At 35.9% G+C, this 13,128-nt stretch overlaps 1 protein-coding gene across 1 annotated transcript in view; it reads left to right on the top strand.

Annotated features, from left to right (window-relative positions):
* IFT56 (intraflagellar transport 56) overlaps window positions 1–13,128 on the top strand; it is a 76,282-nt gene that overhangs the window by 22,568 nt on the left and 40,586 nt on the right. Inside the window, 4 exon segments of the mRNA XM_074193584.1 lie at window positions 2,650–2,699; window positions 5,621–5,766; window positions 6,717–6,888; window positions 11,761–11,835. Of these exon segments, the coding sequence (XP_074049685.1) occupies window positions 2,650–2,699; window positions 5,621–5,766; window positions 6,717–6,888; window positions 11,761–11,835 (443 nt within the window).

Here is a 13,128-nt window from a genome sequence, read left to right as displayed (position 1 = left end):
TAGCTTTTCCTGTCATACAAAGCTGTTAAAGATTTCCAAGATTATCATCCTTCTAAAATTTAATTTTATTTCTAGTTCTCTAGAAAGAAGTAGAAGGGGGAAGTGCAATATATCTTCTTCCTAATTCAGAGAAATCAAAATTAGATGCTTTTAGAACAGAAAAGGGGGAGGATGACTATAGGTGACAAGAAAGCAGAATGCTGTCCTTTTCCCAAGCCCTTTCATAATAAGATATTACTGTTTTTGCTCTAAGTTGAATTTATTTGATATATATGCATATGTCTATATACATGCATATGTATATATATATATATATTTGTATATATTGTGGTTGTCTTTTCTATAACTGCTTTATCCTATCTTAAAACGTAGGCTCAGAACTAGAAATTGAAATCCTTCCTCACCTACCAACCCCCTCCTCATAATTCATTACAGAAGAACTATACTCAAAACTCTTTAGATGCGGGGTACACATTTAAGAATGGAAGAAGAGGAAAGAATAGGGAAAAGGTTTTGGGAGGGTAGTTAGAGAAGGACCAATTAAACTTAGGAAAGTCTAAAGACAGTATGCCTGGCATATGTTTATTTAATTTAAAGAATTAAGATAAAAGATAAAAGAATTTAAGATAAATCCTTAAAGAGAATTTTTGGAAAGAATTTTAATTCAAGTCTTTCACCAAACCTATAATAGCTCCAGTTTCCATTGATCTCTCTCCTTTTTTTTCATAGTATATAATTTAGTATTTAAATACTGTCTTGTATTGCTCTATAATTGTTTAATGTCAGTCAATAAACAGCACTATTTTCTAAGCTATGGGGATACAAAGAAGGGTAAAGCCTGTCCCAGCCCTTAAAGAGCTCCTAGTCTATGGGGATTAATACAACATATAAACTACTATGTAGAGTCTAGTCATACACAGGATAAATTAGAAATAATCAAGAGAGGAAAGAAGTGCTAGAATTAAGAGGAATGGGGAAAGAAGATGGTATTTTATTTTTTTTTAATTTAAATTTATTTTTATTAAAGATGTTATTTTTTACATTTCCCCCCAATCTTGCTTCCCTCCCCCTCCCCCCCCCAGAGAGCACTCTGTCAGTCTTTACTTTGTTTCCATGTTGTACCTTGATCCAAATTGGGTGTGATGAGAGAGAAATCATATCCTTAAAGAGAAGAGAGGTCTAAGAGGTAACAAGATCAGACAATAAGCTATCTGTTTTGTTTTGTTTTTTTTCTAAATTAAAGGGAATAGTCCTTGCACTTTGTTCAAACTCCACAGCTCCTTATCTGGACACATATGGTACTCTCCTTTGCAGACAGCCCAAAATTGTTCCCGATTGTTACCCTGATGGAATGAGCAAGTCCTTCAAGGTTAAACATCACTCCCATGTTGCTGTTAGGGTGTACAGTGTTTTTGTGGTTCTGCTCATCTCACTCAACATCAGTTCATGTAAATCCCTCCAGGTTTCCCTGAAATCCCATCCCTCCTGGTTTCTATTACAACAATAGTGTTCCATGACATACATATACCACAGTTTGCTAAGCCATTCCCCAATTGAAGGACATTTACTGGATTTCCAACTCTTTGAGAAGATGGCATTTTAACTGGACTGTAAAGTTGCCAGGGAAGCCAGGAGTCAGAGATGAGGAGGGAGAGCATTCCAGGCATGAGGTCACAAATTGAAAACATCCAGAGATGGAACATCTCATTAGAGAAACAGTAAAGAAGCCACTGTCACTGGGATGAAAAGTTTAAGTGGAGTGTAAGGTATAAGAAGACTGGAAAACTAAGGATGACCAGATTATGAAGGATTTTGAAAATCAAATGGACTTTGTTTGATGCTGAAAGTGATAGGAAGCCACAGCAGTTTGCTGAGGAGAGAGCGATATGATCAGACCTTCACCTGTAGGAAGATCCTTTTGACAGTTGAGTGAAAGGTGGACTGGAGCAAGGAGACACTTGGGACAACTAGCAGGCTATTACAGTTTTTTCAATAAGATTGCAAACTCCTTGAGAACAGGAATTCTGTCGTATTTCTCTGAGTTCTCTACCTGTGACTTACAGATTCCCAATAAATAATTATTGGTTTATTTGAGTGTTCAAATATAAGAAACAGAAGTGTTCCTCAGGGAGATTGTGAATCTCCTTTGTATCTATCTTAGGGCACTGATTTATTGAAATGAATGAATAAATAAATAGCACTTATTAAGTAAGGGAGGGATTATACAAATTATATAAGTGGAATATAAAAAAATTTTTTATGGAATAGGGATAGAAGATCCAATGAAAAAGAGAATATGAAGCGGAAGCCACAGGACATAATACATTCTGGGGTGACTGTCTTACTACCAATCTGTGGTTTGGCATGAACTGAACAACATAGAGCAGATATTAGGGCTTTCTACACTGGGCCTGGATAACTGTACCATGGGCCACAGCAATAGCATCTGGCTAGGGGAGGCTCTGTGCTGCAAGATTTTTTTTTTTTATAACTATTGGGGGCATGAACTGAAGCAACAAGATTCTTATTATTGTAGAGGATCAGAGGTAGGAGTTGAAGAAGTGTAAACTCAGGGCTCTTCTGTTTCAACAAAGATATAAATTTGATATGAACTTCTCAGTTTCTTGACAGCAGTAGTTTTTCTTACAGCTCCCAAAAGCCGGCTCCAAAATCGTCTTCTCTTCCACTTGGCTCACAAGGTATTATATTTTCTGCTTACTTTGCATATCTTGCCTTATTTTCTCCTTTTCTTCCTTTTTTCCTTCCATTATAAATAGTAATAGAAAATCAGCCAACTATTATTAATTGAATTTTCCAATGATTTTTCAGAACAAGTAGAATATGTATATATCTCTGCAGGATTGTTTCTTCCATTAATTACTTACTCATAACGTATTCATCAATGTTGGAGTTTAATTTCTCTGTGAAAGTAGTCCTTGGTGCAACTAGATGGCACAGTGGATAGAGCACCGGCCCTGGAGTCAGGAGTACCTGAGTTCAAATCTGGCCTCAGACACTTAATAATTACCTAGCTGTGTGATCTTAGGCAAGCCACTTAACCCCATTGCCTCGCAAAAAAAAAGTAGTCCTTAAGAAGGTCAATTTGAATCAGCTGTATTCTAAACTTCAGTCACTTAGGAACCATACAGAGAACCCCAACTCATTTTATAAAACTCTTATGATAATGATTTTGATGCTGTTATCATGTAAGAATAATTTTAAATGCCTTCTTTTCAAATTATTTGCTTGCTGGTCACCAAAATTGAGGCACATGCTAACTAGAGTCATATCTCTTTTCTAGGCTGAAGATTGAAAAATAACAGTTGAGTCTTTCTGCACCACATTAAGACAGAATTGAAATAATTCTTGTTAACTGGTCAGATTCCACCTCTGAAACTTGCTGTTGATCAATAGTTGGACAAGTGTTTTGTTATTTTTTTTAATATTAAGTGCCTTTTATGGGCCAGGCATTGTGTTAACACTGAAGATAAAATACAAAAAAAAAATGTAATAATGCCTATATTCAAGTTGCTTACTTTTTAATGAGGGAGACGTGCACATAGTATTGTAGCAGTTGAGGAAGCCAGAAAAGACTTTGTTTTGGTGGTTTTGAAGGGATATTTTGAAAGAAGTGAGGAATTCACTGAGGCAGAGTTGAAAAGAGTCCATTCTAGAAGTGAGAGGTGGCCTGTGCAAAGAATGATGATGGGCCATGTATGAGGCATAGCTCAAAAGCCAGTGTGGCTGGATTGTAGGATAGAGGGCAATGTAGATAAGACTAGTCTTAGAGATTGTAATCAGGTTATGAAGGGCTCCAAAGCCAAAGAAGTTCTCTTTTATGTATAAGGAGGTGCAGAAGTTTATTCAGAACAGGCAAGACATGATTAGATCTGAACTTAAGGCAAATTATTTTAGTAGCTGTGTGGGAAAATGGATTTGAGTGAGGAAGTGGTTGAGACAGGGATTCCAATTAGGTCTTTGCCTTAGTTTAGGAGAAAGGTAATGCTCACCTGAAGAAGGTTGGCTGCTCTGTGAGTAGGGAGAAGGGGCTAAGGGAAGATAGTGTGAGGGTAGAAATAGCAAGATTTGTTATCCAGTTGAGGTTAAGAGTAAGACATTAAGAACAACATTGAGATTATGAGCTGAAGAAGAAAGAAGAATGGTGTACCTTCAACAAGGGAGGTTTGGTTTGAATTGTTTCCTGAACATCCATTTTGAAATGTTCATGAAAGTCTATGAAAGAGACTGAGTATTGTGGTATAGTGAATAAGGTACTGGACTCTTGAAGTCATGAAGACTTGGGTTCAAATTCCATCTTGGACACTTACTAGTTATAGGATCTTGGGGAAAATTCCCTAAATTCTCTGTGCCTCATTTCCTCTTCTCTAAAATGAGGAGGTAGGACTAGATGGCCTTTACCTAAACATACATACCTATCTATCCATCTGTCTATCTCTCCATCTATCTACCTAGATAAATATTTTGTGTGTATTATGGGGTAGATAGAATGGAAACTGTTTTCCTTTTCCTTTTTATGCCTCCTATAGTGTCTCCTACAGTACCTCCACCTAGTAGGCATTTAATAAATTCTTTTTTTTTAGGTGTTTTTTTTTGCGAGGCATATGGGGTTAAGTGACTTGCCCAAGGCCACACAGCTAGGCAATTATTAAGTGTCTGAGGCCAGATTTGAACTCAGGTACTCCTGACTCCAGGGCCGGTGCTCTATCCACTGTGCCATCTAAGCACCCCACTAATAAATTCTTATTGGTGTAGATTGGATTGGATAGTTAGTCATGGATCAGGAACTTGAACCCACAGCTTTTTATCAAATTCACTTTGCTTTCAACTCAATTACCAGCTTTTTATCAAATTCACTTTGCTTTCAACTCAATTACGCTAATTTTATCTCTTTTGAATTTCTAATACAGTGATTATTGATTTATGTATTGCATTCTCTATTCCCTCTTACTGTACTTATTATTCAAAGAAATCTACTAACAAATGCTTTATTCTTCAAATATGAGGGGATAAGCTTTTTCCTTTCAAATGACCTAGATCATAGAAAGTAGGATTTTTCTGCTATTCTTAAGTAAAAGACAAGTCTTTTTTCTGGTAGCCTAGTAAAATAAAATTTTGCACAGTGGGGTACTACTTTAATCCTTAGGCAGTGTGCAGAGACCCCTGCAAGCCTCAGGGAGAAGAGGAACAAAAATATTAAGAGGAAGGAGCTTTGTTCAACAGAGCAAACAATAAGAAATATACCTCATTTTAATATTATGGCTAGTTAAGAGAGAATGATAGATGTGAAAATAGAAACAAAGGGAAGAAATGAAAGGGAACAAAGGGAGGAGTACAATATTGGGGTAAGGACAGAAAGATTAATAGACTTATATTTTTAATCTCACTTTATAGACTTGCATTTGCAAAGTCAATTTTCCAGAGGTTTTTTTTTCTTCCCCCCCCCACCCCGTAAGGAAAGACAGAGAAGGGAGATAGGAGGAAAAATGAGAAAAGGAGAGGGGGGGAAAATGAGAAAGGTAGAGAGGGAGATGGGAAGGAAAAATGAAAGACTACCTACTGTAATAAATCTTAAAAAATCTCCTGTCATATTGTATTTTAGTTCAATGATGAGAAGAAATTGATGAATTTTCACCAGAATCTTCAGGATGTTACAGAAGATCAGCTCAGTTTGGCATCGATTCACTATATGCGCTCTCACTATCAAGAAGCTATTGATATCTACAAGCGAATACTGCTGGATAACCGGTGTGTGCCCTACTTCTACATCCTATTGATTCGATAGAATACTATTTATAGTTTTAATTAGTTCTATTGAAACCAAAATTCCCTATGAATATGATTTTTCCCACATGTTTCTTCCCAGTTAGTGGATAGAGCACTGACTTGTAGTCAGGAAGACCAGAATTCGAACCCAGCTTTAGATATTTACTAGCTGTGTGACCTTGAGCAAATCACTTCACTCTGATTACCATGTATCCAGGACCATCTCCAGGTGTCCTGATTCATATATGACCACTGGATACAGATGGCTCTGGAGGAGAAAGTGAGGCTGATTACTTAGCACAGCCCTTCCCCCCACACACACACACTCAAATCCAATTCACATGCTTGTCATGACATCACCTCCTTGATGTGTCGTGGTCTTCTTCAGGAATGAAGGACAAACATACCTCTAGATATTACTCTAGATATTAATTAGACTCTAGTGTTTGAAATGTAGGCTTATCCCATCTTTATCCGTCCCACCTTATTAGGTGTCATCTCCTGGTTTCTTAATATTGAAATACAAATATATTACATTGTAATCAATTCTGCATTCCTCATTACACCTCATTCCTCATGGAAGATTCATAAACTACCCTTTGATGTAAATTTGTTGAGGTGATCCCTTTACAATTTTTGTCTGAACTTGTGATTTAATAATTATGTAGCACTCTCTGGTGTGGAGCTCAATGCTATATTTGTGATTTATAGAAAATAATTGCTTAGGGTGCTGAAAAGTTAAACAATCACGCAGCTGGTAGTATGTTTCAGAGATAGCCCTTGAACTCAGGTCTTGACTTGAAGTCCTACCCTCTCTCTGTCTCTGCTCTCCTTTGCTGCCTTGCCTTTATTCCAAGGGACCATAAAAACAACCATACTTATGTGCAGTAGTAGAAAGTTGTATCCATGTTCTTACCTCTCTTATTTCTCAGGGAATATCTTGCTCTCAACGTTTATGTGGCTCTTTGTTACTATAAATTGGATTATTATGATGTGTCTCAAGAAGTGCTGGCTGTTTACCTTCAGCAAATTCCTGATAGCACCATTGCTCTCAATCTCAAGGCCTGTAACCATTTCCGTCTTTACAATGGCAAAGCAGCTGAGGTACTTCTGGAAATTTGCTTTTCATTTCATTCTTTTATTGCAAGTACTCTGCAAACATTTCTCAGTTGTTTAAGAATTGTTTAAGAATCTCTTTAAAGAATCTGTTCACCATTAGTGACATGTAATTTTATCATTAACACAGCTGTACTATACCCAAATTTAGGGATATTTCTGTTGTTGGAGTATCTGAAAGAAATATTCATTTAGGTATTTTTGCATGTGCTTAGTAGACTGTGGGTGGTTAAAATGTATTTGAATGGTTTTTTTAGGACAATACTACTACATTGCATTTGTGAAACACTATATTTTAACATCCTGTTTAACAAACATTTATTTATCACCTCCTGTGAAAAGCATGGTGCCAGGTTTTGAGAATATAAGGATGAAAAAAATGCACAGATCTGCCCTTGAAAGGTTAACAACAACCATTTGTATTTTTCCTTGGGATTGATATTTTATTTTTCAACATTCATCCACTTGCATATTTATAAGTTACACATGTTTCTACTACCCTCCCTTCCAGGAGAGATCTAAAACCCTGGGTTGGGAGCAGCCCAAAGAGCAACAGAAGCACCAGTAGTGGAAATTGCAAGTAGCTGCAGTAATCACAACAAGCAGCAGCAACTTGGGAGTTCTTAGGCCAGAGACAATAAGGGGGTTGGACAACTAGACAGAAAGAAATTACTGGCATTGGGTGCAGCTGACACTGGACAACTCTGTTACTCACATGTAATTCTAGGTTGCATTTTCAAAGAACAGAGAAATGCTTGTGATCAGCATAAAGGGAACAGGGCCTTAGTCATAGTTCCAAGGTACTTGAGGTACATAGTTCCATTAGTACTTGAGGCTATAGGAGAGCAGGGTAGCTTTTCACAGTTCCAGGGCCCATAGGATCCCTAGTGCTTGTGGCTGCAGGGAAGGAAGGGATACATGCTGGGTAAAGATCAGAGTACAGTGCAGGATGTAGTGACCACAACTCTCCTAGGATCACACCACCTTGGAAGCAACAAAAACTTGTAGCCCCTCCAGAACAAGCTCTGAAAAAAACAGCATGAAAATGCCTGAAGTTTGGGACAATCAATGCCTTCTCCCCCCCCCCCCCAAGATGAGCAGAGCCCAATTTTAATATAAAGTTCAAAGTCAAGAAATGGACTGAAAAAGTGAGCAAACATAAACAAAAAAGAACTTGACCCTAAAAAGCTATTCAAGTGGTAGGGAAGACCAAGATATAAACATAGAAGAAGACAAAAATGTGAAAAACAATTATAAAAACAAAGCCTCATAGAAAAATGCTCATTAGACCCAGATCCAACAAGAATACCTGGAAGTGTTAAAAGAAACATGAGTAGAAGAGGAAAAACTGGGAACATAATTGAAAATGCTGCCTGAAAATTATGAAAAGATAATTGACAGCTTTGTAAAAGAGGCACCAAAAAATACTGAAGAAAAAAATTTTTCTTTAAAAAGTAGGAAAAGAAGCCCAAAAGCTCCCTGAATAAAATAATTCCATAAAATTAGAATTGGGCAAGTGAGAGCTAATGACTCCATAGAACATCAAAAAAAAAATAAAAGTCAAAAGAAAGCAAAATTAAAGAAAATATGAACTATCTCAGAAAAAAGCTAACGTGGAAAATAGATTGAGGGGAGATAATTAAAGAATTATTGAACCTAGTAATTGAAAAAAATACTATTTATCAATAGAAAAGAATTTTTGAAATATCTGAAAGCCATGATAAGAAAAACAGCCTCAATATTATATTTCAAAAAATTGTCAAGGTAAACTACTCTGCTATTCTAGAAAGAGAGAGTAAAATAGAAATTCAAAGAATCCATCAATCACTTCCCTTTTAAAAAAAAAACTTTTGAAAAATTTTATTTAAGTCAGTGGGGTTAAGTAACTTGCCCAAGGTCACACAGCCAGGCAATTAAGTGTCTGAGGCCAGATTTGAATGCAGGTCCTCCTGACTCCAGGGATGGTGCTGTATCCACTGTGCTACCCAGCTGCCCCCCACTAATCACTTCCTGAAAGAGATCATAAAATGAAGACTCCCAGGAACATTATAGCCATTGTATACTGGCTATATATTCTAAGCTATATATTTCAGGTCAAGGAGAAAATATTACAAACGACTAGAAAGAAATAGTTCAGACCTCATGGAGCCACAGACAAGTTTACTCAGTATTTAGTGGCTTCCACATTAAAGGAGTGGAGAACTTTTGATATGATATTCCAGGAGGCAAAGGAGCTAAGATATAAGAATAACCAAGAATAACCTACTCAGTAAAACTGAGTAAAAACTTTAGGGGAAAAATTATTTAATGAAATAGAGGATTTTCAAGCATTCCTGATGAAAAGACCAGAACTAAATAGATAATTCAACTTTTAAATACAAGACTAGAGAAAAGAATTAAAAGGTAAGTACAAAAGTAATCATAAGAGACTCAATAAGATTAAACTATTTATATTCCTAAATGGGAAGATGATAGATGTAACTCCTTTGAAATTTATCATTATTTGGATAGTTAGGAGTCTACAAAGGATATGAGAGTGAATTGATTACATTGAATAATTTCCAAAAAGTAGCCCCCCCCAAAATGAAGGGATGAGAGGGATGCACTTTGAAAAAGGGGAAAGGAGAAATAGAATGGAGAATTTAATACATATATATATATATATATATATATATGTATGTATGTATATAAAAGAGGTGTGCAAGAGAATACTTTGTTAGTAGAAGAGAAAATGGGGTTGAATGGACAGTTTGAATCTACTCTTATGCAGACTGTACATACATCCATACATGGATATATGTGTTATACACATATGCATGCTAAGTTGGGTATAGAAATCTATCTTAATAGGAAAATAAGAGGTGGAAAAGGATTAGATATATGGGAGGGGACAATAAAAAAGAGAATGGATTAAGGAAGAGACAATACAGACTTTTGGAGAGGGAGAGAATATAGAGAGAAAAGGGTAAATAGAAGAAAATAGGGTAGTGGGAAATACATAGTAATCATAGCTGCAAATGTGAATGCGATGAGCTCCCCCTTAAGAGGAAGTCGATAGTAGAATGAATTAGAAACAGTAGGTTTTTTTTTTGTTTACAAATGACACACTTGAAACAGAAAGATACACAGTTAAAATAAAGAACTAGAGCTGAATTTAAAAAAAATCAGGGTTGGTAATCGTGATTTCAGACAATTTCAGATAATCAAGGAAGCTCACATTTTTCTAAAAGGTACCATAGATGATATGGACTTCTAGGTAGTACAATAGATAGAGCATTGGCCTTGGAATTAGGGGGACAGGAGTTCAAATCCAGCTTCAAACACTGACTCTTACTAGCTATGTGACCTTGGGTAACTCACTTAACCCTGATTGTCTCCATCCAGGGCCATCTCCAGTCATCCTGATTCAAAGCTGGTCCCTGGACCCAGATGACAACTTAGTACATCATCCCTTACTTACATCCAATTCATGTACTCGTCATGACATCACTTCCATGATGCTGTGGTCTTCTTCGAAAATGAAGGACAAACCATAGTTAATGGAGTAATATCAAAGATTTTGTTGCAAATTTCTCAGCTCATGACCTCATTTCTCAAATACAGAGGAAACTGAATCAAATTTATAAATATAAGAGCTATTCCTTAAATGATAAATGATCAAAGGATTTCAGGGAGTTTTCAGTAGAAGAAATCAAAGCTATTTATAGTCATGAATAAATACTCTAAATTACTGTTGATTAGAAGACAAATTAAACGACTCTGAGGTGTAACACCTCATACTAATCAGAAATGACAAATGCTGGAGGGAATGAGGAAAAATAGACATACTGTTAAACTATTGGTAGATTTGTGAAGTGGTCCAGCCATTTTGGAAAAAACTTGGAACTATGCTCAAGGAACTGTAAAACTGCATTTCTTTTGATCCACCAGTACCACTGCTAGAGAGCATGTCCATCAATTGGGGAATATGAAATTGGCATAGGATTATAATGGAGTACTGTTGTCCTTTAAGAAACAATAAAGAGGAATATCTATCTGAGCTGATGCAGAGTGAAGAACAACTGGGTGATCATTATACACAGTAACAGCAATTTTTTAATGAATAATTATGAAAGAATTGACTACTCTGATCAATACAATGATCCAAGACAATTTCAGAGACTCATGGTGAAAAAATACCATCTGCCTCCCAAGAAGGAACTGATGAATTCTTAGTGCAAATTGAAGTATAATTTTCTCACTTTCTTTTTTGTGATGTGACTAATATGGAAATTTGCTTTGCATGATTTCACATGTACTTGATAATTGATAAATTATTTGATAAATTGATTAAAATATATAAATATATAAGCTAATTGTTAAAAGTTTGCTTGGTTTCTCATTAGGTGAGAGGTGTTTATCTGGAAGAGAATTTAGAATTCAAAATTTAAAAATAAGTTAAAATTAATAAATGATACTTTCTTTTTAAAAAATTAAATAAAAGACCTTCACAGGTGATTTTGAAACTTTTTTTTTTTTTTTTAAAAAGCCATTGGATTTAATGATTAGGAGTTCATTGTTTAACTTCAAAGAGTTTCACTAGACTTGTAGGGGGATTGAACCAGATCACAAAATATTAAGAAATAAATGGTGAGAAAGAGGCATAAGGATAGATTACTTTTTCAAGATGTTTGACATTTGAATGAATGAAAGAATGAAGAAGGAATAATCGTATCTAGTTGCACACACACACACTTCTATAAGTGAGATAATATATATGAAAGAACTTTGTAAAGTATTATAAGCTTATATGAAGATGGTAAGGAAATAAAGCACTAGTTGTATGTTTTTATGCTTTTCTTATTATTTTTTTAATTTTAGGCTGAACTCAAGAGTCTGATGGATAATGCCTCTTCTTCCTTTGAATTTGCCAAGGAACTTATCAAGCACAATCTGGTAAATAATGGGTTCCAATTTTGAATGAATTGGCTTCCATCCCACTATAGTATATTCTACTCTAGAAAGGATGTGGGCAAGAAATGTATTTTTTTCCCTCAACCAATAGGAGTTTATTAAGCACCTACTATGTTCCAAGCACAAAACCAACAATAAAATAGCTCTTCATCTCAAGGAAATTATATTCTCTCAAGGAAAGAACACATATATACCTACCTATACATATAAAAATATGTGCAGGAAATTTCACAAGCCAATAAATTAATAAATTTGCATTGAATGATTTGGTGTGAGGACAGGAATACAAAAGAAAAATTAATGCCTGATTTACTTACCTAAGAACTTTATACTCTTGTAGTGATTAAATATACATAGAAAATGGATAATTTAAGGAAGAGAATAGTAGTAGATGCTAAATATAGAGAGATCAGTGTAAGTTGAAATAATTAAAGAAGGCTTCATCAAAGAGGCAGAATTTCAAAGGTGGGTAAGATTTGGAGAGGAACGAAGAGGTATTTCAACATTCATTTTATGTTAATTTTAATTTTTTTTATTTTGCAAGGCTATGGGGTTAATTGGCTTTCCCAAGGCCACACAGCTAGGTAATTATTAAGTGTCTGAGGCCGGATTTGAACCCAGGTACTCCTGACTCCAGGGCCGGTGCTCTATCCACTGAGCCACCTAGCAGCCCCCGCCACCTAGCCACCCCATGAACAGGCATTTCAAGAAAGAAAATGGCATAATCAAAAGGGACAGAGGTCAAGATAAACAATCATCTTTATGGAGGATAGGAGGCATATTTGGTTTACTAGAATAAAAAGTTTACATTTGGGAGGAATGGGAAATAAAGTTATATAATAAATTGGGATCATAAAATGATAAGAAGGGGTGGCTAGGTGGCGCAGTGGATAGAGCACCGGCCCTGGAGTCAGGAGTACCTGGGTTCAAATCCGGTCTCAGACACTTAATAATTACCTAGCTGTGTGGCCTTGGGCAAGCCACTTAACCCCATTTGCCTTGCAAAAACCTAAAAAAAACAAAATGGTAAGGAGTTTACATCAATCCTATTATCAGAGGGCTATTTACAGATTCTTGACTAGTTTATTTAAGAAGACTAATCTAATAGTGTGTGAGATAAACTGTTGCATCTAAGACAAAGCAGAGAACCCAGTTAGGAAGCTCTAGCAATAGTGAGGTAAAGGCTCACACTAATGTGGTAGCAGTATAGATAGAAAGGGACAGACACCAAAAACATTAAAACAAAATTTATTTTGATTAGTTGGATCTGGGAGA

The sequence above is a fragment of the Macrotis lagotis genome, chromosome 7 (assembly GCF_037893015.1).
Source record: "Macrotis lagotis isolate mMagLag1 chromosome 7, bilby.v1.9.chrom.fasta, whole genome shotgun sequence".
In the NCBI taxonomy this organism is placed as follows: Eukaryota; Metazoa; Chordata; class Mammalia; order Peramelemorphia; family Peramelidae; genus Macrotis; species Macrotis lagotis.
This window is presented reverse-complemented; position numbering and strand designations above follow the sequence as displayed.